We start from the raw sequence: 25,917 nt of genomic DNA, 5'->3' as shown, positions 1-25,917 counted from the left end.
GATGTTGGAAATGCTAACATTTGTCTAATTTTATAAAAATAAAATCTAAGTTGCAGGTTTATATATTTAATTTTGTCATATTATAAAATAAAAAAAAATAAAAAATCTTTGTCATGAACATGCGACTCTGAAATATGGTGTGGTGATTAAAATTCTGAACTCAATAAATACTCAATCTTATCTAATTCTTAAAAATATAAGCGATACAAAATATTATTTCATTGAGCGAACGAACGCAATGAATAAAAAGTGTACAAAGCAATGGATGAATGGATGGAACTATGGATGGATTAATGGATGAATGAATGGATGACTGGATGGATGGATGAATGTGAAGTTTCAAGGGTCGTGGCGACTTATTGAAAAGAAGAACTAAGGTAGAAATAATTACGTAACGAGATAGCGGTTCAGCATACTTCACTCAGTCTGCAACATGCTTTTGAGCGCACTCTGAATGAACATGAAACAGGTTTTGTTACAGTTAAAAAATTTTAATTTTTTTTGCATAAGATTATTATTGCATTTTTATTATTTGTTTTACTTTAAACAATTTCAAAATAATGATTTCTCTATAAAGTCAGTAATTGTAAAATATTTGCCTGACCGCACTATGTTACGGTATCTTGTCACACATAGTAGGAAGACCTCGTCGTACATTATGGTCAGTTAAAGCCTTAAGGCAAGTTATTTTTGAGATCATTTTGACTTGTTTAATTTAAACCAGTTTGTTGGGTTTATTCCTTTCTATTCATTCTGTTCAACAGCTTTTTCATACACTTGGCTTTGCTTTTTACGTTTCACGAAAGATGAGATTTATATTCTGCAACATTATGATGCGTTAAAAAAAGAAGCCAAAAAAGAAATGAATGAATGCATTGCTACAAAATTACAACACAAATTCAATAAATAAGGTGTATACCAAAAGTTGTAAATTAAAAACGAAGATCTCTGAACAAATTGCTTTTTTTGTCATTATGTAGGTCCATCAAAAGCAGAGCTGCCTAAATATTATTCTATACTTTCGGACCACAAAAGTGGAACTGTCCACAGCCACACAACGCACATACATATTACGTATGCACGCGCAAGCACCGCATCATATGCGTATGATAGTCTTTGAATTTCGGACAGACAGTCTACGAACCATGTCAACGCGTAATAGCAGCGGGAGACATGGCACTTATACCGACTGAGCTAACTCGATGACAAAATGTCAAAAGACATACTGATGAGAAAGATAAATTAGAAGAAATGTTGGAAGCCTGTCACAAAATTAGTGACAGGAGTGAATGAACTGGGTTGAGTACTGTAAAATCAACAAATATGGCTAAAGATGGTAACGGAAAATAACAAAATTGTAGACACCACCTCAACAACAATTTCTCACGTCAAAAGTTTAAAAAGGAATATTGAGTGATTTACAAAATGTTTTAAATGAAATGTTTTTATAATATCAAGTAAAAGCTAGTTTTTGTGTTTAAGTTTTACATGATTTAAACATTTCGTGTTTGAAATTAAACCTTTTTTCTTTTTGACATTAAATTCTAAACAAAGAATAATTAGACTTGATCTTAATTGCGTTTGAAAAAGTAGCAATACAGTTAATGAAAACAATTACTAACACTGTTTACTTGGAAAAGTTTGCCTGCTGGCTTCTGTGCTCTCTTTTTTGGTTCAAAAAATGTTTAAATATATTTCATTTTACACAATGATTTAACATTTTCTTTTATAGCTGTGCCTTTGAGATTTTATGAAAAGGAACGGTAAAAATCTCCCCAATAATAACTGATTATATATAAGAATATACAATGTATATTCATATATACATGCTGGAAGGAGACCAACTCTTGATGTGAGGAATACTGTCTGTACAAAATATGATTTCATTCCAATGCCAACAATTCGGTAGATTTCATATATATATATATATATATAATTTGTATTTTTAAATTTATTTATTTATGCATATTATCATCTATTGGAGCATGCTGAAGAAATAACAAACTTAACGACATTCGGCAAATAAATTTATTTCAAAAATATAATTTTTGCTTAGGAACTTGAGTGTTTCAATTTAATCATAAATTATTGCAGAGTTGTTGACTAAAATGATTAATGCTTTAATGATTAATGATTAATTCATGAGGATAGCCCTAATGCGACGCAAGATTTCATTCGTTGTCACTTGATGTGTTCGATTGAGGGTTTGACTGTTTCAATAAAGGTGATGAAAGCTTATAAAGCTGTGCTTGAAAGACATTTGAATAGATATGCGAGAAATTAGATCCTGTAGAATGAAAGATGTCGTAATGAGCATCAATGCTTGCTTCGCTTATTGCATTCTTCTCTGTGAAGTTCTGTACAATATTTTAAAAATTGTGATTAACGTAAGGTTCATTAGCGATTGTAGAGTTGAATGTTTTATTTGTAATTGTGAACATACATAAACATGATGGATGGAATTGATGAAAAATATATGCTACCTTGTTGGTGTTGTCTCCACCGCATTTAAATTTATTATCGTCTCCGGCGCTTGAGGTTAATGTGCCAATATCAAATTTGTTGCTTTTGTTGCCGTTATTGAAAGAAATTGGAGGTTGAAATACATTTGTTGAATGTCTGTTATGAAATGGCTGGAGGCTTTGTTGAAAAGAAAAACATTTTTTAGAAACCAAATTGTTCGCCACACTAGCTGCAACTGCAACTGCAGTTTCCATGTCAGCTGCCAACTGTCGTTTCCATTTATTTCGTCGATTTTGAAACCAAATTTTTACCTAGAACAGTAAATAGTTACCAGAAATAAAACCAGGTTTTTAATAATCTATTTGAATGTTCTAATTAAATGATCTGTTTTAAACGAATTATTTAAAATAATCTAAATGACGTGATTGAATGATCCATATGATAGAAACTAACTTGAGTTTCAGTCAACCGCAGTGACGACGCAAGGTTCGAACGTTCAGTGCTTGATAGATAACGTTTCCTGTCAAAAGTTGATTCCAGTTGAAAAACTTGATTTCTCGAAAACACCGTTCTAGTTTTCTTCTTACGAATCGACGAATTTGACGAATGTAGTATGATATTTATATCTTCATTGTCACTGATGTTGTTCAGTTCGTGAATATTTTCATCGTTGGATGCAAACATTTGATTGTCTGATGGTGTTAGTGCTTCTATAGAAAAGTCATTCAATTTTTTTTCTAAAACATCATTTCGTTCAAAACTTCTTATGTCGTTGTCTTGAAAGACCGAGCTTTCTTCAGTTTCAAAATCTTTATTCAACTTGTCAATGATATAATTTTCTTCTTTAGAACAATCTACTAAATATAATTTATTTAACGTCACTCACATGATTTACATTATTAACTTTACCAGTATAAACAAGCATTTTGGTTATGAATAACAAAATAAATTAATCCTGATCTCAATTTAAATTTGTAACAAAACAACCCAACAAAATTAACAGTCATAATTACTTTAAATAAATGTTTTATACAATGTGCTTCCTTTTTTAAATGTGATTGCATAAATTGCATAAAAGTCAAATTATTTCAACAAATTTCAAAAACAAAAGACCTTTTAATATTTCTAATTCCCTTTTTTGTTTTGAGTAAAACTGAATGTGGTGTCGGTACCAGAAAAGCCATTGTTGTTGTAACGCTGTCAGTTCATAATTTTTTGATTTCTCATATTCTAAGCATGTGTTGAAATCTTTATTGCAACGTGTTCTCTTGCCATTAATGATATCATCGAAATTTGTTATGACGTTGCCAGTTTTTGCTGTTTTAAAATCATGAATAGTTTTCTTTAAACTATCCTTAGTGTCCAACAAAGTCGGATTGTCAGAAAAATTGTCGTATATTGTTCTGCTAACTTTTTCATCATTGAGAATTTCAGTGATAGAAAATTTTGAAAAAAGTTTCCAAGGAGTTCTATCACTGTCACTATTTGTTTTATCTTTCTTTGCATTTAAAGTAATATTTTCTTCATCCAAACCACTGGTCACATTTGAAAGCATCATTTATGTTTAATTTATAATTTTAATAAAGTAAAATGGTTATAAATTGCTTGTAAAATAAATCGTACAGACAAACTTAAAAACTTAAAGATACAATTCTGTTAATCGCAGGATGAAAAGTGTTTTATAGAGAAATAAATAACGGTATTGGAGGAAAGATTCAATGTTAACGCCCTGTTGGGACACCTGATTGGACAGCGAAGTAGCGAATGACATGTTGTGACTGATAATGAAAATAAATTTAATGACGACTTCAAAGCGATTATGATCACACGTACATACACATACACTCCGGTAAACACGCGCCCACATGCATGCGAATAACAATATATATATATATATATATATATATATATATATATATATAATATATATATATATATATATATATATATACACACACATGTACATACATACACACACAATTTATATTTTGAGATATAAGATACTTAAAATAAATATTAATCAAAACTTAGGGAGAGGCGAATTAGTATACTGAAAAAACAATTTTTTTTACGCGGGACAAACATTCAAAAAATTGATAATTTTTATTTGGAATAATCGGATTTTTACATTTTTACACAACTGGACTTTTTGGCGATTTTTGCTTTTCATGTGACACCTGCCTGCATCTTGAAATGCTGCGATGGCCGGATGTTGGCGTAGGTTCAAAACTTGCCAGACACTGACTTCGACCGACTACTCCAGTGACAATTTTTATTGTGATTCAGTATTCTTAGTTTTTTTATTTGTTTATTTTTACAAAATTACAATTTGATGAAATCAAAATAATTTTAGACAAACATTTGAGTTCCCAATAGATTAATTAATTCATTATAGCAATAAAAGAAAAGCTTCACCTACATCTTCTCCAATCCTTAAGTCATTCACAGCGGATCCTAGATTTTAAAAAATTTGCGATTTGCTGCTGTGTTTTTAAGTCATTCAATGCTCAAACAGCAGAGTGTACTTACTAAACATAACAACCGTCAGCTGAATGTATAATTTTTTAATTTTTCTATTACCGATGATAGTCAAATTTCGTTAACAACGAAACGAACACTATGACGAGAGTAGCAACAACAAAAAAAACGTTCCAAAAAACGAACGAAAATTTGTGGTGAATGTTGAAAACTTTCGAAAACTATAACGAAATAACTGCAAAAAAACTCAAAATTCAAAATAAACGAAATTAAACTAAAAGTATAATTTTTAGTTTAATACATATAACAAATATTAAGTAAATCTAGACTGTTATTCACCCAGTGGTTGTATTTATTCTTTTTTAAACTTAGTGGCTATTTCTTTGCTTTCCACCATTCGCCTAAAAAAGTAATCGTTGAGGTTGTTACATTTCCACTCAATGGTCATTCCAAGTTTGAAAATTGGTCTTTTGTTGCTTATAATTAAAACGAAAAATAAACAAAAAATATGTATAGTACATACAAAATCGTCGCAGATCGTAGTAGAGACTGTCCATCCAGTGTTGAGTTTTTCAACTATCAAATCGAAAATGACTCAAGCAGGTATTTGTGCAATAATAGTAAACATAAAAGGTAAAGTTTATTAAAACGTTGGAACATAAGAAAGCAAATCATTTTGAAAAAGGTCTGTAAATTGATTATCCCTAACTGTGATGTTAAAACAATTTGTGCTTACACGCATATAAAAAAATTGTGTTTTTTTTATTTTCAAAGCTAAAAAACCGTTGAATTTGAAACTTTTATTATCGCATTGCTCCGACCGATGCTAATGTTAAATTAATGTTAAATTAACCGATGTTTATGTTAAATATTAAAATGTTAATGTTAAACAATGTTAAACACTGTTATCTAGTGTTAAGATTTCTACTTTTGCTTTTATGATATAGTCAATTTTTCTGTATAAAGTTGTAGTTCTTACTATTTTAATTTTTCAAATTGTTTTTACTGCTTAATAAACATAGCAAAAACTGAAATTTGGCTCTATTGATTGAAACAATAAACGCTGAAAAAACTTGTAGGCTGCCGACAGTTGTGGAGAGGCTGTTCCAGGACAAAAGTGACCGCCAAAAAACGGTTTTGGACAATATTTGCATGCGGTCACGGTCAAGGACAGCGTGGCGTGAAAGCCGAAAGTATTAAAAACTAATGAAAGAACTTAAAAAAGCGTTACACTGTGATGGCAATTTTGTTATTTTTAATTGGTTTTACTATAGTAGATATATCAAGAGTTTAATAATATGCATTAACAAAAGCATTCTGCCTGAATTTGCCTACACAAAAAACACGCACACAAACACTCAATTTTTCACATGCCTTTTTTAAGTCATTTTAAAGACTCTGAACGGCAATAAAGCATTTGGCATCTTATGTATCCAATTGTCATTCTCATTATTTCAAGTGTTTGCATGAAACACACACCTAATAACTTTTTTAACTTATAGCCAAATTTCAATGTATTAAAAAAGCCTGTTCTAATATTCTAAACATATGAGACGAACACTGCACCCGTATACTCACTTATAAAATTTAATTTTTATAGTTCAATTTCTTAATTAAAATTTCTCCCTGCTTCATATTTTGTTGGGGATTTTAATACTCGAATACAGAGTAGTCGTCAATTGAAACAAGTTCCAACCCGGCTCTAGGTGTGTGTGCTGACGTTCTGTCGTCGACTCCGGATTTGACGATTTTTTTTCTTCTTTTTTTCAATTTGGTTGGTCGAAGATGGGTTTGTTTTCTTTCTTTAAGAAAAAGGAAACGGGAGTAAATGCTATTTTACTGGGACCTCCAGGAAGTGGCAAAGGAACGCAGGTTACTAATTCATTTTGATTTTTTTTACTTTACCATTTTAGTTTTTTACAATTTTAAAACATTTCTTTCTTTTTTAATTAAATTTAAATATTTAATTTAATTATAACATTTATCATTTAAGTAAGTTGTTTTGTTGCCCAGCTAAAGCTAAATAAACCCAAAAAAGCTTCCTAACCCCCTAAACTAAAGGATAAAGCTTCTTGCTAATGTTTATTAGATAATAATTTGATCATTATATTATAATTATATTATAATTATAGCAGTCAGTTTAAAATTTAATTGAGGAGACACCGCTGATCCCATTAATTTGGGCGTTTGCAGGACCTCCTTTAAAAATATTTTAATTATTTTAATAATTTTGTATATGGTGATTGATATTGCATCTGAACTGAATTACCTTAATATATAATTAATATTATATAATTAATTTATTAAAAATAATGAAGCTAATTCGTTTTTTTTAGTTCATTTTAATATTTAAAAAAAAATTATTTAATTTAGTATTTAGTAATATATTTTTCCAAATATGTGTCATTTTTTATTCTTAGGCTCCAAAACTTTCTGAGAAATTTTGCTCTTGTCATTTGTCAACAGGTAATTCATTGATTATCTTTTATCATTGATTATGATGTCCTTATTTTATATTTATTATTATGATATTATCCTTATGATATATTAAATTACCTAATTTTGAAATATCTCTTTCTTATGTATGTGTATATATTTTATATAATTTTATGTGTTTATATAATTTATTTATTCATTTTCTTGTTGATTGTCAATCGCTTACACTGTCAATAACAGCAAAAATAAATTGTCATTGAAATAATTTTGAAGGAGATATGCTGAGAGCAGTAGTTGCATCTGGTTCTGATCTTGGTAAACGAGTTAAAAAGGTGATGGATGACGGTAACCTGGTATCTGATGATCTAGTTGTTGAATTGATTGATGATAATCTTAATAAGCCAGAGTGCAAGAATGGATTTCTTCTTGATGGCTTCCCCAGAACCGTTTTGCAAGCGGAAAAGGTTTAGTTATTTTATTTTTTTATTTTTAATTTTTGTTCAGCTACTTTGTTATTAATTTTTGTACAGCTTGACCAACTTTTGCAAAGAAGAAATCAAATACTGAATGCTGTTATAGAATTCAGAATTGATGATGATTTATTGGTAAAGCGAATTACTGGAAGATTAATCCATCTAAAAAGTGGAAGGTCTTATCATACTGAGTTCAACCCTCCTAAAGTACCAATGAAAGATGACGTTAGTTTCGAATTTTATTTTATCATATTCAATTTGAAATTATGGGTCCGCTGTCGTTACCATGGATTTTAAACATGATCAGTCTGTCAAACTGTTCAAAGTTTTGTTGATATTTTCAACCAATTCTATTGAGTTAAAACATTTTATGTTTAGATTTATACAAAACCACAATAAATGCACCTCATTAAATATATAATTTTTTATTGTAAAATTTATACAGTTTCTTTAAATGCATATTTTTATAATATAGCAAATACAAGCGTAGTTTCAGTGATGAGTGTCATTATGTTATTGACCATTTTTTGGCAGATCACTGGAGAGCCTCTGGTTCATAGATCAGATGATAATCCTGAAGCTCTAAAAAAAAGATTGGATAATTATCACAAACAAACAACTCCTTTGATAGATTATTATGGAAAAAGAGATTTGCACAGACATGTTGATGCCAGTCAGAGTCCAAATAAAGTGTTTTCAGAAATTGTAAATTTACTTGAAAATTTGCCCCGTAAAGACAGAATTTTTGCTAGTAATGTTAATTTCAGTTTTAAAAAATGAAGCCATTAATTGTTTAGTTGAATGTGTCCAATTTGTTAGTTTTTTTATAGTATAATATAACGAATTGTCCATGCAAAATTCAATTGTGTTATTTAGCTGATATAAATTATTTTGCATTTTTTGACTTATCTGAAAACATTTTTTTAAATATAAAAAAACTAATTTTTTTATATCTATGCGTGGATTAGAAAACTAGTTTTCTATATCTATGCGTGCTAACAATAACCTTATTTCCATTTATTTCTCCAAAAAGTTATTCACCTGTAGAAGGAATTGTACATCTCATAATGAAATGTTTGAAAGTTATGCGTTTATGAATGGGAAGCCAGTTGAGCTAGAAGTCTAATATGGCTTGAGCTAGAAGTCTAATATGGCTTGAGCTAGAAGTCTAATATGGCTTGAGCTAGAAGTCTAATATGGCACATAAAGAGTTAGTTTGGCTGGTTTATATTGAACACGTGGGAAGGAAAAAATGATGTGGAATGCTGTAAAAACATTGGAATCAGTTAATTAATGGTTGAAATCAGGTCTTTAGAGTCATACACGGTAGAACATCCAATGTATCTAACTTTATCAGTTGTATTGTTTTGAAGACATGTAGAGCATCTGTTAAGTTATCTTCATAGTTTTGGTAAGAAAATGATGTTTAAAGCGGGTTCTGAGAATTTCACGTCTGATGTTAGTATCGCTGTTGCCACTCTGATCTAGGCATTATTGACGATTGAATGCAGTTGTTGATCATAACACAAGAGTATTATGCAATTAATGTCTTGATTGGCGTCTATTTTGGCGTCGGGATAAACATGGCGACTTCAATACTTTCTAATCTGGTTTTGTATCCTCGGATAGACTGGGTTGAAGGTGATTCAAAAAATAGAAAAGTGTTTGGATAATTAATTGAAAAAAATGTAATAAAACATCGATATTTGTAAACTATCTTCTTCAATATCAAAAGTATAAACATTAGCGAAACATTTTACTCTACCAGAAACACATTAAATTTAAAAAACCGACAACAGCGCCTATAAAATCAAAGGCAAAATCATGACTTAAGTTATCTAGTAGATTTTAACATGTAGTTGTTCAGCAATATTTTTCCCAGTACCATCAGACATGCAGAATTTTAACGGTGTCTTTAAAAAATTTAAAAACTCTAAAAAGTAAGATGTTCTATTTAAGTATTAATATGCCGTTTTTGGTTAATAGATTGGAATAAAAAGCAATCTATGATATTATATAATTGGTGCTGATATTTATTTTAAATATATATGTAGATATTATACTACTAAAATTCGTAAAATAATTACCCATTACATTCACTCACACACTCGCAAGAACAAGTGTACATATGCTGATACATGTAGAGTAGGTAATGCACTAGCCTAAGGTAAGTGATTACACGCTCAAAAATGTGTTCATTCTTGTTGATTTTTGCTTGCCTACTCAGATCAATATCATTGATTGCAGCTACAATTTTCTAATGTACTTCGTTTACATATAGTTTTATATCTATTAATTATTTAATATGCTTTATCTGCTGGCTCACTGCACGTAGGACTAGCGTGCTAATAATTTTTACCACTTTTTCGTTGTGGTTTACGATAACTATATTATAATTAATTTACACTTACAGTTAGATAAAAGAATTTGTTGTCATGGTTAAAGATGGATGAAACCTTTGGAGGAATCATTTATAACAACTGTTTCCCACCGGGGTTTGGTGGCTGGAATGTAATGAATACTTTCAAATATCAACATCTGTTGTCAAAATTACCGGCAAAAAATAAAGTGAGTTATATCATATCAGAATATTATTAAAATTTAAAAAAAATTGCGAAGAGTTTAGTGTTACAAAAGTTATGAAATTATATGATCTAAGGTATATACACAATACACACAAACATTCGTAAATATAAACACACACACACATATAAAAAATATTTATATATATATATATATATATATATATATTGTATATACGTCGTGCGCGAGTGTGTATGTGAATATTTGTGTTAGACCCATTGCTATTTATCAAATTTTGTTTCCAAAATATTCTTTACGTTTACCTACTTGTAAAATATAGAATGCGTTAGATTTTTATAATAAAATAGAGATGTATTTTTTGTGCTGGTTCCCTGTTGTTTTGATAACATTCCTTATTAAATTTTTATAAAAAAAAACATTGCGTAAGTTTGTCAGTGAGTGGAGCTAATGGGTTCAATGCAAATAAGTGAAAACGTTGTGGACTCGTCATTTTAGAAAATCGTCTTTTGCTAATATTTGGTCGGCAACATTTTTAGCAACTGTTTATGCTTCCGCCGAATCCGGATGAAAAAGTACTGCTTTGCCATGTTGTGAGGGAATGTCAAGTCTCCTGCGAGTGAGTGTCCTTGTGACTACAGGAAAATCGTGAATCCGTCAAGTCAATAATTTCTATCTTTAATCACCGATATACCAACCTTTTGAAATTGTATAGTGCTATCTTTAAAAGCGCAACCAAATAAGACAAAAATAACGAGTGTATCTATTGAGTCCAACATTGCTCGATGAAAAATAGGACAGGTATCACGATTGTCAACAAACAACCTATTATTTTTTCACTGTTATTTGTGCGATTATATCTACATTAGATAGAGTAGTTTTATTATTGCACTTAAACAATTTTATCTGACAAATTTTGATTGTTGTCTACAATTTTATTTTTAATTATACCAACATGCGATACGATAACTTTATTGTTGGTCATAATTAACAGGCTTCAATTTTTCATAACTAACCATAATGATTCCATCACGTTGTGAAGCTTGAAAAACAGAACAACCTTTACACAATAAAAAATGTATCCTACTTAAGTTCTGTAAGTCTGTGACAAAACTATTTGGTACATCCTCACAACAGGAGCTCATTTTCTATTCATATAAAATTACATTTGACAAATATATATTTATATTTTAGAAGATGGAAAGATGCCAAAAATATATATCGATACATTATTATCAATCAATCAATCAATGTATTCTGGTTAAAGATAATGAAACAACAGGTAAGGAAGGAATAGAAACATCAAAAGAAACGCATAAGTTCGTGAAAATTGTTAGTGAAGTGAAAATTGTTAGTAACACTGTTAAAAAGTCATGTTAGAATTAAAAATAAAACCTAAACTGAGATTGAAGTTTGAAAATCAGGAGAAATGTTGATAAAAGTAATAGAAAGCGAGTGTTTAGTATATAGTTTCGTATAAATTGTACAAATGAAGCTGCAAGTCATTTTTGAGAATTATCTACGACATTCACTTTTAGCAAGCGGGTACTTTAGTTTTAATGTATTGATTTTTTTCTTATTTAATGTCGATTTATTTGTGGCATATCTACCCAAAAATTTCTATTCAACGTTATGAATAATGGTAACAGAAATAACACATCTAAGGTTTTCATTAACCATTTTTATTAACTGTTGAAAATTTATTAAGCTTTTTTCTTTTCACCTTTCTTTACTAATTTACTTTATTTTATATTTTTATTTAATTAACAAACTTTAGTATTTAATTAAAAGTTAAGTTTTTAATTTTTAGTTTAGTCCTTCCATTGCCATTCCATCTCCATGTTCTCCATTATTCAACTTGCCTAAAACTCTAAACTAAAGTCAGCAAACCTTCCCTAACCCCTGACACTAACCAACTCACAATTATTACTAAATAATTAAATATCATTATAATTATAAACATAAGATTTTTATTATTTTATGATAACATTTAATTTACTATACTTTTTAATTTCCCAAAATAGCTTGTTAATGAACGTTTGCTAGCTTTTCCCAAGTATCATTCAATCAATCAAATATTTGTATCTGTATCTAAGGATATAGTATAGTCATACAATGTGTACATGCAATTCCAATTCTTATTTTGTTTAAATGTTTTAAATGTGCTTGAAATAAATTCAAACAGAGACAATGCAGTGAGTACATCACTTGGATCAACTGTCAATTGAAAAAAAGATCAGACACAAAACTGGTTGAAGACCTCACAAAAGACTTATGTGATGGAATTGTATTTGCACAACTTATTAGGATTGTTGGTAGGCAGAAGAACTAGAATTTTTTTTTCAATTTATGCAAAGCTTTTTTTTATTTATAATTAAGCAATAAAATTCTGGCCTATAAATCTTGCTATTTTATTAAAGCATGACTAAATGTCTTTTAAATATAAATTTGAAGTCTGATTTGGAACGATATCATCGAAGATGAAATCATTAACTTTCTATTCAAATTTTTGTTCATCAAATTTTCAACATTTTATTATTTCTCCACCTCTAAATGTTTAATATCTAAATGGTGTTTATCTCACTAACATTCATCTCAATGATATTTATTTTAATATCACCCATGTTCTTATGCAAATCATGAGATTCATTAAATTAATTTTTTCGTAAATCTAAATTTTTTTTTTGTGTTCATGTATCTTATGTATCTTATCTTATTATTTTTATATTACAGCCAGATGTTATCCTTAACACTAATTTAAAATTGTTGGCTATCAATTTTCAACTAATTCAATGCCGTCCTCTCAACATACTTATTTTAATTATCGACACAAATTTAGTTTTTTTTACTGTTTTTATTTGTGAAAATAGAACTTTGTATTGTAAAATTAAAGTTTCAGTATTTTTTCATAATTAACATTGATAACTTATGTTAGCGGGTGTAGAATTGGAAGGATGCAGATTTGAGACTGAAGTTAACGAAAACAAATTACACAACGTGCATCTTGTCTTGCACTTTATGAAATCTACTAAAATACCTATGCATAGTATCAATCCACAAGGTTTTAATCATTTATTTCAAATTTATTTCTGTAGTTTTTTCAGGATTATATTTGCTGTGAGCATGAAATTAGAAATTAATGTTAGTCACAAAAGCAATTAAAATGTTCAACTTTTTAGTATTTTGAAAGCTTGAAATATTTCTACTCATGAAAGTATTGTTTTTTGAGCAGACATAGTGTCTGGAGACCTGAAATCCATCATGAGACTTGTTCTTGCGTTGGCTGCCTATTATAAACCGAATGCAGTTCGACCTTCACATTCCCACAGAATGCCAACCGCTGGATATGCACATGTTTGTTTGTCTTTAATGTTTTCTCATTATTATCAAAAAAAAATATTTTCACCAAGGATTATTGTTTCTTAAAATGGAAATATTATATTACGGTCTCCACTAAAGTATAGTTTAGTGAATCATCAGAGTCTAAAAGTTTCCGGATTAATCATTAAATTCTTTTTATTTTAAAAAAGCTTTTCAATGTTTAACTAACCATATTCTGCCAGGGCGCTATATTAAGTGACATCATTATTAGTAATAATAGTAATAATAATAATAATATTAATAATAGTAAAATAATCTAAAATCAAAATAATAACTATTTATAAAACTTCGATCATGAGGACAATCTGTTTAGACCCAGTTCTATTTTTCCACACTTACATTAACTTTTTTACTTGTTTGTCTCTACAGTGCAAATCTTGTAAATGAATTTTTAATAACCTTCCATTATTCAGTCGGCCTCTACAGCACTGGCAGAAGCTCATGAGCATGCCTCGACTGTCATCAAGAAACCTAGCAGACCATCATTCATAGATAATAACTGGAGGTTTTATTCGAAACATTTTTCGTTATAATAAATGAAAAAACCTTAGGTTTAGTTAATTCATTTTAGTGTAATAGCGTTAAAAATCTTAAATCTAAAAATATTTTTTAAAATTAGGAAATAAATTATCACTATATCATACAATGCATTGATGTTGGATTGGAAATTAATTGAAAAAAAATCAGTACATCCCATAATTTTCTTCAAATTGATGTTTTTACGGTGTGTAAACTATTGATATTTTACCTAATGTTTATAAAATTTGAAAAAATTAATTACAAAGCAATCTAATTGTTCTTAACAACAAATGCTCTTGTGTTCGAAAGCTACCTTTTCATATTTGTTCTAAGTATTAATAGATGGTTACATTTTTTTTCTTGCATTTTCTACCAGTTTGGTCTAGTGGGAATGGACAACGTTCGCTAAAATTAATTATTGGTTTTATGGTGTGATTGTCGTTATAATGGGTAATGTTATATCATCCAAATATAATTTATTTACAGAACTCCACAGTCAATTTCAAAAGATTCTTCTGATAACTTGCAAAAACAAAATGGTTTAGAAAGTTTTATTTTTATGATTGAATTTCATTGGCGTTAGAATTATTTATTATATTGACTAGGTGATGAGACTCAACAAAGAGATTTGATATATGCACTTGCCAACTTGTCACAAGAACATAATAACTTGTTGTATGTGCACGATGAAGTTTTGAAGGAATTGAATGAAACCAAGTGTCTTGCTCAACAGTTGTTTATCACGGTTGCTATCTATATAAAGCTTTATCTTTGGTATTCTAAAATGTCATCACTTTAAAATTATGAATTTGTGATAAAATTACTTTCAATATCTAAATGGGTTGTTTACGGTTGTGTTAAATTTGTAGTCGAATTTTTAATACATTTGTTAGATTGCCATCACTATATCATACAATGCATTTTATCACCACGTTCGTTAGATGAGTGGAAGTGAAGATGGCAGTTGCACTTCAAACAGCTTTCTAGACGGAACTGTAAGTCGCCATTCTCGTTTTGTTCAATTTTTAGTTATATGAGAGAACGTTATCTATCTGGGTGTCGGAGTAGGATGAAAAATACAACTACGGCCCCTCAGGATATTCCGACTCCTGCAAAATTTTCCGACTCCGACATTCTGCAACCTTTTTAAAAATATTGATTCATTCAACCCACAACTCAAAAATAATATCAAGTTTATGAAATTTGTAAAATAAAACAATAAAGTTAAGTTTAAAATAAAAATGTAAAGTCACAGGCGAAAATCAGCGACACATTTTTAAGTTCGAAATAGATTGGTCGTTGCATGTATCTCGATCAACATATTTGGGCGGTAGAATTTGTGTTAGGTTAAGTTTGTTGATAAAAACGAGCCAATGATAAATATGAAAATTGTCGATGGATAATAATGGATTTGTAAATTGAGAGCTGACGAGTTGTGTCGCTGAATTGAAAAATCTGCAAAATTTGACCGAGGTAGTTATTTTCCTTTCAAGTTTTAAATGAGAATTATTTTGCGAATGGCGTTGATGACGACGTTACTAATAGGTATTGGTATGATGCATAATCTTTGTGAAATTTTTAGAAACATATATTTATTTTTTAATGAATTGTATTGAACAGACCAAAGTAGATGGTCAATTAGGTGAATCCAGTCTATCAAAAACTTTTCATAATATGCATCGTTTACTGGATGAGTTGGAACTGCATCACCAGCGAACGGACTGTCGAAATAATTATGAACATCAAGAAGGTTCCATGTTCTTCACATTTTTTCCCAGTAAATTTATTTTGTGGTAAATTTGAAATTTATGAGGTATTTTGATAAATTTGTAGATAACGGGAGTTACAGAATAGCCAATGAACTGCTAGCTCAACTGAATAAACTCACAAAAATTGGTTTTGTACATGCGCGTAATGTAAATATTGATTAATTTTCATAGTAAATGGGAAATAATAGATCATTACAATTATTTAGAAATTGTAAATATGCATAAAAATTGTGATTATTTTTCATTTTGTTTTTGCTCGTTAATCAAAATTTATATGTTTGAAAGTGTTTTGATGTTAAATATTTTTATAAGTCTCCAGTCAAGTTTTTGAGTAATTGTTTTCATTTCTAAGTAACATTATTAATATTTCGTAATGATTCAAATGAAAATTAGAAAAACAATATTATGATTTGGTTTTTGGCTCAATTGAATAAAAATTGCGCTAATCATTAACAGCGAAATCATGGAACAGATTAAGGATTAGAATGATAACAGAAATTAAGGATGATCGTAGAGAAGGGGCGTTTAGGAATAGGTTTTTATAATATCTTATGCAGAGGAATAAAGTTGTGTTGAGTGAAAATTGTACTTGTGCAAATTTTAAAAATTCGAATCTAGTTTATAGGTAGCCAGTTTTCTCATTGAGAATAGAATATGGAGATGTAATAGGGATCACGATGTTCAATTTATTGTTGACTTTTAGATTTTGTATGTAATATTTACATACAAATAATTCGGTTTTCATATCCCATCATAGATCTAAAACGACAGTCTGCTACACGCTTTTTATTTCATACCTGGAATGTCGAATTTAGTTTCTATGGTTTGGTATTTTTGAGTCGAACAATTTTTGAATGTTGTTCTGTTCTATGCTATAAACTAGGACGTTCGTCGCGAATTTTTGTAATACGAAAATATTGTTCGGAAAAAGGAGCATTACAGATTTCTAAAACATGTTAGAACTTTTTTTGATTAATTTTGTAAAATGAATTGAAAATTTCGTTCTCGGTGTGAGTTTGGAGTAGAATGTGATTTAAATCCGCAATTATCATCCACCGGACAATTTTTTTAGACTTAAACAGAAAACTTAAAATTTTTTAGTGGCCAGTGGGTGATAATTTCGTGTTAAGAGCACTTTCTACTTTAAAAATCTTAAAAAATGACGGAAAACAAATTAAACCAAATTTATATAAACAACATAACAAAAAAGGTAGAATGTTAATTATATTATATTATTATTATTAATACTTGGTACCACATCACTATTGCTTGCAAAATGCTTTTAAGTTTGGTGAGGAGCCTAATAAGAATTATGTCATTTTTTAATAGTGAACTAAATATAAAAATGTAAAATAAAAGGTATTTTAAATTTTTATTAACGCTGTTAATAAAGTTGATTAAATTTTTAATAAGTTCGATTGGGCAATAAAATATTATGCTTTGAATTAATTAAAAATACTAACTAAAAAGTTCCAAATATTTTAACTTAAAAAAACGATTACAGGTTTATAAATTGATTTATAAAAATTTTATATAATTTGCTATATTTAGTGAAACATTTATTTATTTTTTATTTATAAACATTTTTTAGGCCAAAAAACATACTCAAACACAATATAATCAAGTTTCTTAAACTCACAACAAAAAATACAATGTTATAAAATTTAATAAATAGAGGTGCTTTGGTGTAGAAACTACCTTGCCTGGTTGATTTTGCTGCACAACAGTTTTGATTTAGACACCTTCATGCGTAACTGTCAGCAGCTTTTTTGAATTTGATGAAGCACATGTTTGAGCCACATCAAAATGTTGTATGCCCAGCCAACCATCCATGCTCCTACTCCCATCTTATAGCATCTTCTATAGAATTTAACGTTCAACAAGAACAACCATCTTTAGTCCAATAACTGTTGGGTAGCCATTTTAAAATTAGATGATGCGATGCAATTAGAAATGGCAAAGTATTCAAATAATAATGCCCAATCATTTTTAGAAATTTAAGACAACTATTTTTTTAGAAACTTTTTTCAAATTTCTCATGAACATTTACAATTATAATTATTTATTACCAATACATTATTAAATCATAATACAAAATATATATTTATTATATTTGACAATTTATTTTATTTAAAATTGAAAAAAGGAATTAAATGTCAAGTCATTTAATAATTTAAATTATAAACATAAAATATAATATAAATTTACTAATATACTAAAATTAATCAAATAGAAATTTTTTAAGTAATTATGTTCCAAATTATCTTAATTTTAAACAGTGACTTAGTTATTAAGGATTAGTTCCTCCCCAAATATAAAAGGCATTTTTTTTAACAATAGACTCAGTGTTAACGATAGCGATGTAGTACCAATCAAACATTGTACCACAGAAAAACGGATATTTCATAAACAAATTTCATGTTTTGAATTTTTAATTTTTTTTGCAGGTCTACCATTCAAAAGCCAAAAAGTGAGATGACACCAGAGGAGCTGGCTCAGAAGGAGCAGGAGGAATTTAACACTGGTCCTCTGTCCGTGTTAACTTTGTCTGTCAAGAACAACACTCAAGTTTTGATTAATTGTAGAAACAATAAGAAGCTCCTTGGAAGAGTAAAAGCTTTTGATAGGTACATTTTGTTCTTTGTGGCAGTTTATTTTATTACTCTCTGTTACTTTTATTTTTTGTTAATGTGTTTTTTAATAAGATAAAAATATTAGGTTTGTATTTGAACAAGCGAATTGGGTAATAATTTTAAAAGATATCCAAACCCTAAAACGAGCTTGTTTCTTATTATTTTAAAATATAAGTTTTTAATACTTAGACACTGCAATATGGTTTTGGAAAATGTGAAAGAAATGTGGACCGAAGTTCCTAAAACTGGTAAAGGCAAAAAGAAGTCAAAGCCAGTGAATAAGGATAGATACATTTCAAAGATGTTTCTTAGAGGGGATTCTGTCATTCTCGTTCTCAAAAATCCGCTCCAAAATTAATTTAATATTTTATTTTTTATTTAACTCTACGTGATGGTTTTATGACTGTTTAATAGTTGAATTTAATAAATATCTGTTAATTTTATTTTAAAGAGTTTTTAATTTCTTTTCTCGATTTGAACAGTTTATTTCCATGAGGAGAAAATCATAAATTATTAAAATTTTTGTTTACGTACACCAGATGAGGAATTTTAAGAAGTGTTTGTTTTGAGAGTTAAATTTCTTGAATTAGGTTGATAACTGCTTAATACATTAAATTCAACAGGGTTTGAAATAAACATTTAATTTGGATGTCGACTACGTTGGGCTAATGAGTAATTCTTGTGATGTAACCATATATACTAATAATATCCAAGGGTGTTAGGTATCCTGAGTGTGGTTATGGGTCAATATTCTGATCAAATGCTTCTATTCAATTATTAAGTGTAATGTGTGTTGTCTGCAAATAAAATTTTATTTCATAAAATATACAAGTTTTGGTAAACGTGCGTGTTGTACGATTTAAATTTTTTAATCATCTTTGTTATTTAAAAAATATTTTGTCTATGAAACCAGGTACATTTCTATTTCCTATCGACAGCAATCCTTCTTACGCATAGAATTCGTATGTTGTGCGTGTTATTGGTTTTTGGCGATTTTTAAGTTAGTATAATGTCAAATGTTAATTATAATGTTGAATCGTGTCTGGATAATATGCAGAGTTGGTTAAATAATGAAAATGATGACTTTGATTTTTGTGAACTTGATTTTCTAGATTCCGAGCTGCCGTCCACCATTGGTGTCTACAGAACCTCAGTTCCGAACGGCACTCTCTCTCCCGCCTCATCAAATGATGACGAAAATCGAAAAATATTTACAACAGGTCGGAAAAAAAAGAATGAAGAGTTGAGTATGTCGAAAAATGCTATTTTGGCCAGGGAAAATCGATCTAAAAAGAAAAAGTTCATCGAGGGCCTCACATACACAGTCAATGATTTGAAAAATGAAAATAAAATTTTACGGCAAAAATGTTTTAAAAGTGATGCAATAATATTTTCATTAAGAAAAGAAATTAATTACTTAAAAAATGTTATAACAAATCAATCAACATTATCCACACTTTTGAGGCATATTCCAGGTCTGTTACAGGAGAACTTTAACGATTCTGTCAAAGATGATGTTATCGACATCGAAAATGTAGATGACTCAGAATCTAACAGCTCTGAAATTTTATTAAATGCAAGCATGCAAGGCAGACAAACACAGGGAACTACTTCAGACATGAGCTGTGGCGTTTGTCTGCATGTTGCTAACAATGTCGTACAACTTGAACTGTGTTCAGCATGTAACACAGAAGCACAAAAGTTCAAAAAAAATCAAATGAAGCTAAACAGTTGAACTCAAAAATAATGAAACCTTGATGATAAAACTGAAAGAGTTTAGAGAACAAATGTCTGTAGTTAAATTTAATTTATTGGTTACTTACTTATTGAACTATTTTCTTTATTTATTCTGTAGCTATTTCATAGATCAAAGATTACAATCTTTAGTGTGAACAGAATGTTGCAAAGTTCATCAAAAAATGGAACATTAGTTATGGTCGGTTAAGTTGAACAATTGCAATTAGCAAATTTACAATATGTGTATTTTGCATTTTTATGTTTTCATTTTTTAGTGACAATTGATTATTCGATAATGCCAATCTTTTTAATTTTAATTATTTTAGATATTAAACAACATGAACTTTTACAGTTAACAGGTGGTATAGATACTTCTTGTTGTCATTCAATTATTCAAAAGCAAATAAAAATGGTAAGATTTTTAAAATTTCAATTAACATGTAGCTCGAATGTTTGACAAAATTAAATTTTGTATTGTGGTAAATTGTATAATGGGCCAAACAATTTCATTTTTTATAGAATGAATTGTGAAAACAATGCTCCCATTGGTTTTCTACTTTACAGTTACAAGTGAAGAATGGCCACGAAGTTTGGAAGTCATCAACTCTGGAGATACTTAATTGTTTTAATAGGAATAATAGGGTTTCACTGGTTAGATAGCTCATAGTATTTACATGTTGAACGGTCATAGAATAAGTTTAAGTCCTTGTCATAAATTAAGTTCAGGGTACCTGTAAAAAAATTTGTTAATGTATTACAAGTTTTGGCAGAATTTATTTGCATACATACTTCTATCATTTTTTCCATCCTCCTTTTTTGTATTAGCACTATTGCTGAAAAATATAAATATGTGAAAAGTATTTACAATTCAGATAGAAATATATTTGCTAAGATGCATTGGTGGTGTTAAAGGTTACATTCGTAAGATCAATTTAATCTGAATAGTGACCAATGTAATCATGATATGCTTGGCCATGTTTTTGTTTTAATTTCCCATTCTATTTTCTGCAATATATAATTTTGTAGGGCTTCAAAGACAGTAGAGTGGAACATTTTTTTGAACATGGCATAAAAGACGCTTTTGCAATAAAAATTTGGCACTTTAATTTTTATTATTTTCTTATGAACTAAAGTGCCAATGCTTCCGTTTTTCTCAAATTTAAAGTCAGGAAATGCTTGGCCATGTGTTTGCGTTAATTTCCCATTTATTTTCTGGAATGTATAATTTTCTCAGGAAAGTGTTTTGCCTAGACTGATACACTTGATTATCTTGCTTGGATAGATAAGGTTTTGTATCCCAAGCCTTTAACTAAAAATTGAAAATAGAGAGAAACATCTGAAGCTTAAAGAGCTGCATTGTTAATTGATATTAATATTTAAAATGTTAACGCATGAATGTGACATATTTAACATCATCTGTATGAGGTTGCAGTTTTCGTAACTAACCTGCTTATCAATGTTTGGAAACCATCTTCCAATTCAATCATTTCTTTTGTATAACTATGCTTCTTTTGATTCTGTAAAAAATTGAACGAAAATGTTTAGACATGTCGTTTCTTAATTACTTACTACAGACTTGTATTGCAATGTTTCGGTTTGTTAGTTCAGTGCTTGAATTAAGAAGGGTCAGTTCCTTGAGACTGTCTCGTCTGGTTGATAAGCTTTCATGCTCCGTTTCTATGCTATCAGATTTTTTTAAACATTGAAGCATTTCTCTTTCTGTTGTGTCCAATGCAATGTTCTGGCATTTTGTAAGTTATTAATGCATTAGTTATCAGTTAAGTGCATGATTCTTAAGTAATGATTAATGTGCATATAAAATTGAAACCTCTGTCTGATCGTCGTTAAAGCCTGTTAGTTTTAAGATGGGTACCATTAATTTGTTATTTTTGTTTTTGGCCCGGTGAATAGGTTCTGAAATTTCTTTTGGTTTAAAAGTATAAACGAATATCCCGCTGAAAGAATTTATCAAAAACACGTTATGTTATATTTGTTAATTAAAACAAGTCTCGTATTATTTTTGTTTTATTTATATATATATTTATTTATATTTTACTGTTTTCTCTGTTGTCTTAACTGCATCTTCTGCATGTGTGTATCTAGCTTTATTTTAGAAATCACGGTATTTGCATCTAGCTGAGTTATTTGATCCATTTTACTCACCATTTTTGAAATCTATAAAACATTGTATATCTTCCATCGATGTTAAAAAATTTACTGTGCACAAGTTTGGAGGAATCAGCAACACTGTATTTTATGAAAATGTGATAAACGCATCGCATATGTAGCGTGTTCTATCTATGCGAGCGAGGCCTATTGTGTTCTAACCTGGTCGCAGCACGCTCTGTAGACAATACCAGAAGCCGTCAGACACTAGACTATCGAAAGAGCTCTTGATAATAAGATAGAACGTAGATTATCATATTTTTCACCGTCAAAAAACGACCGGTTTTCGTCGCTTTTAATTCGGATTTTGCTCATTAAAAAATTTCTCAACGTTAATGTAAATTAATAGTTGATATCAGTAAAAATTTGTTTAATAACAATATGGAAGAGATGAATGAATGATGAAAGAAAACCGTGGTTACTTGCTTCTCGAAGTGTGGGACGAGTTACGTCTTGAAATAGCACATTGCATTTTATTGCACTGGAAGAAATGTACCTGAGCGAAATGTCGTCGGGCAGTCCATCCGATCCCAGCGCATTGGTTATCTTAATTTGCACACTGCTTCTTGCTCGTACTGTCAACAATGGCGGGAATGCCCGGTCACTAAGAAAACGTGTCTTAGCGACCATTGTGTATTACTAAAGACCAGAGGTATTAAGTAAAAAACGTCGACCCTGCTTAATAATATTATTTAAAATTATATGCATTGAATCACACACACACATATATCTATTTATAAATATATACAAGGAACTAAAGATAATAGAATCTTTGGAATTATGTTTTTAACGCTCGAACAAAGAAACCATATCAATTAGTGAAGAAGACAGTAAAATTAACACAGTCACTGGTAACAAATGCTAATAACAGGAACAAAGGCCTGGGTTATACAAATTCTTTATATAAAATAGCAATAAGTGCTGAAGATGATTGAGAAATCTAAATAGGTAAATCTCGAGAATGAATTGGAAAACTGGATATTATTCTAACTTTAATAAAATAAATAATGTCAAGAATTTGGTTGGAATTATTGAGAAATGTAATAAAAAAACTATCCAACGCTAGAAATTATGTAGATTACACAAATTACTGCATTAATTATGTTTTTTTTACCAGCACACACACACATATATATATAACATAACATTTAATAATGAGCGTAGTAAAATCCATGTGCTCATATCTAATATGTGATAATAATTTAAATGTCCAAAAAACAATAATAATATGAAATAGTATTAAAAAACTAATAAAAAATAAATACAATAATAATAACAACAGCAATAAAAGTAAACTACAGTACCATATCGATAACAAAATAATCGAATATATATAAAAGCAATATGTATCTGGCTATCAATCCAATAGTCCTCATCGCCGGTGCCAATGACCCCCAATTCTCCCATCCCACCATCCGTCACTTCATCCCGGCCATCAAAAATCCAACTTCATGACATCGTCCACTGCAGACAAGCCTAGTAGCCACACCATCCTTGTCGATCCTCACCCTGAAAACTATTAGAAATAAATGTAGTTAGTTCCAAATTAGTTAATTTAACACCTACCGGTGTTGAGAATCTATGCCAAAATCTTAGAATTATAGACGGTCATTCTCTTACCTAATTATTAACATAATGAAGTCTCAAGTGCAAAAAACAAATAAAACAGAACAAACACACCCGCCCAATTAACAACAACTTCACAATTGACCGGTGCTTATCATGTCGGAAGCTACACTACCAATTCTCAGCACCTCTAGCCACACAAGTGCACCTAACATAGAAAGTGTATCATATATATCGTTATCATTACCTATATAACTAAACCATTGAATACATCAACACAAAGCGTATAAGCACATACACATTGCTATACACACATCTGCACATCACCCACAAATACACACGAATACATTCTAGAGGATTGCATGTTTATCTAGGCGCTTCCGCTCTCCAGTTGTATTTAAACTTTCATTCTTCCAATAATCATCAAAAGAATTTTTAAATCTGTCAACAGTGGCACAGTTCACTATACTGGCAGGTAATTTATTCCACACAGGAATGATTTGACAAGTAAAAAAATGCTTTCGCAAGTTACCTTTGAACACGATATTTCTAAGTTTTTTTTATCGTGTCCTCTTGTTCTCTCATTTAAGTACAAAGACATTTCAGGATAACAATCTTGATCATTCAGGTCAAGAAATTTTTTAAACAACAAAATCAGATCTCCTCTAACTCTTCGGTACATCAACGTTGGCAACCCAAAATATCTAAGCCTATCCTCATAGTTTAGTCCCCTGCATTCCCTTATAATTTTTGTTGCTCTCTTTTGAACCCTTTTAATATGCTCTACCATCTCTACCTTCCACGGCGACCACACTGGAACATCAATGTTCAATTTAACTTCATCTTTAACAATGTCAACCCAACTAAATTTTAAATCTTTTTTTAAAGCTGCTATATTATTATTAAACTGCACCACATTACTCTTAAAAACCTCCTCTACATTATTAACCATATCTTTCAATTGTAAGAATGTAATCATTCAATAAATCCTCAATATTTAATTTTAAACTATCAATTTTAAATGTAAATGCGTTTTTGATCATATTATCAATATCTGATTTAAAATTATTTAACTTATCCTCTAGTTCATTTACAACATTTGCACCCCTTAATGTCAAACAATCATTATAGTGCCACGAAAAATTTGTTATTCCTTGAATTTCCTCAAATGTTGATTCAGATATATTTGGAATTTTCCATTGACACGTAGAATTACATAACTTACATTGCAGCATGTCTCTTAAAACAACCCTGTTAGTTTTATCCTTTGCCGACATTTATTAAAGCAACAATGAAACAAGACAAAAATCAAACTGTAATTGCAACAAAATCTGTACTAACAAAAACCGCTTCACCCGTCCACATACGAACCAAGCACAATAAACTCTATCACCTATTTTATGTCTATTATAATGAATGTTATAAACAATCAAAATTACGAAATCAAATTTCTCAATAAATAGCGAAATAGAAACAAATAAACAGAAGAAATAACATAAATAACTTTCTCTTAATTTTCTCTGTTATTCAATATCAAAATTAATTAAAATAATTCAAAAAAAATTAGAAAAATTTTTAAAAACTTCTGAACGAAATTTTTGAAGTTTAGTTTAACATACAGCACACCACGCACGTATATATATATATATATATATATATATATACATATATATATATACATATATATATATATACAATATTCTATAAATTCTACCGAATGTTTGGCGTTAATATGTTTGTAGTTCGTTTTATCGG

At 29.5% G+C, this 25,917-nt stretch overlaps 7 protein-coding genes across 7 annotated transcripts; 5 read left to right on the top strand and 2 right to left on the bottom strand.

The window, feature by feature from the left end:
• Window positions 1-2,711: 2,711 nt before the first annotated feature.
• Window positions 2,712-3,051, bottom strand: HELRODRAFT_148410 (hypothetical protein; the record flags this gene model as incomplete). The annotated part of the gene is made up of 2 exons (XM_009013444.1): window positions 2,712-2,774; window positions 2,917-3,051. Coding segments are annotated over 2 exons (198 nt in total), but the record flags the coding sequence as incomplete, so codon positions are not given.
• A 3,675-nt stretch (window positions 3,052-6,726) lies between these two features.
• HELRODRAFT_73261 (hypothetical protein) lies at window positions 6,727-8,630 on the top strand (the record flags this gene model as incomplete). The annotated part of the gene is made up of 5 exons (XM_009013443.1): window positions 6,727-6,813; window positions 7,362-7,407; window positions 7,651-7,841; window positions 7,908-8,075; window positions 8,385-8,630. 5 exons carry the CDS (start codon window positions 6,727-6,729, stop codon window positions 8,628-8,630), a joined length of 738 nt encoding a protein of 245 aa, XP_009011691.1.
• A 3,943-nt stretch (window positions 8,631-12,573) lies between these two features.
• Window positions 12,574-12,723, top strand: HELRODRAFT_73018 (hypothetical protein; the record flags this gene model as incomplete). The annotated part of the gene is made up of 1 exon (XM_009013442.1): window positions 12,574-12,723. A coding segment is annotated over one exon (150 nt), but the record flags the coding sequence as incomplete, so codon positions are not given.
• Window positions 12,724-13,652: 929 nt separating this feature from the next.
• On the top strand, window positions 13,653-16,605 carry HELRODRAFT_167693 (hypothetical protein; the record flags this gene model as incomplete). Its single annotated transcript, XM_009013441.1, has 7 exons — window positions 13,653-13,745; window positions 14,186-14,277; window positions 14,778-14,839; window positions 14,897-15,036; window positions 15,233-15,286; window positions 15,912-16,041; window positions 16,517-16,605. The coding sequence occupies 7 exons, from the start codon at window positions 13,653-13,655 to the stop codon at window positions 16,603-16,605; spliced, it is 660 nt and encodes a 219-aa protein (XP_009011689.1).
• A 1,903-nt stretch (window positions 16,606-18,508) lies between these two features.
• Window positions 18,509-19,051, top strand: HELRODRAFT_72832 (hypothetical protein; the record flags this gene model as incomplete). The annotated part of the gene is made up of 2 exons (XM_009013440.1): window positions 18,509-18,687; window positions 18,883-19,051. Coding segments are annotated over 2 exons (348 nt in total), but the record flags the coding sequence as incomplete, so codon positions are not given.
• A 651-nt stretch (window positions 19,052-19,702) lies between these two features.
• On the top strand, window positions 19,703-20,428 carry HELRODRAFT_167691 (hypothetical protein; the record flags this gene model as incomplete). Its single annotated transcript, XM_009013439.1, has 1 exon — window positions 19,703-20,428. The coding sequence occupies one exon, from the start codon at window positions 19,703-19,705 to the stop codon at window positions 20,426-20,428; it is 726 nt and encodes a 241-aa protein (XP_009011687.1).
• Window positions 20,429-21,387: 959 nt separating this feature from the next.
• Window positions 21,388-23,226, bottom strand: HELRODRAFT_167690 (hypothetical protein; the record flags this gene model as incomplete). The annotated part of the gene is made up of 5 exons (XM_009013438.1): window positions 21,388-21,508; window positions 21,877-21,947; window positions 22,007-22,171; window positions 22,259-22,385; window positions 23,093-23,226. The coding sequence occupies 5 exons, from the start codon at window positions 23,224-23,226 to the stop codon at window positions 21,388-21,390; spliced, it is 618 nt and encodes a 205-aa protein (XP_009011686.1).
• Window positions 23,227-25,917: the final 2,691 nt, after the last annotated feature.

This window comes from Helobdella robusta (assembly GCF_000326865.2).
Source record: "Helobdella robusta unplaced genomic scaffold HELROscaffold_12, whole genome shotgun sequence".
Lineage (NCBI taxonomy): Eukaryota > Metazoa > Annelida > Clitellata > Rhynchobdellida > Glossiphoniidae > Helobdella > Helobdella robusta.
This window is presented reverse-complemented; position numbering and strand designations above follow the sequence as displayed.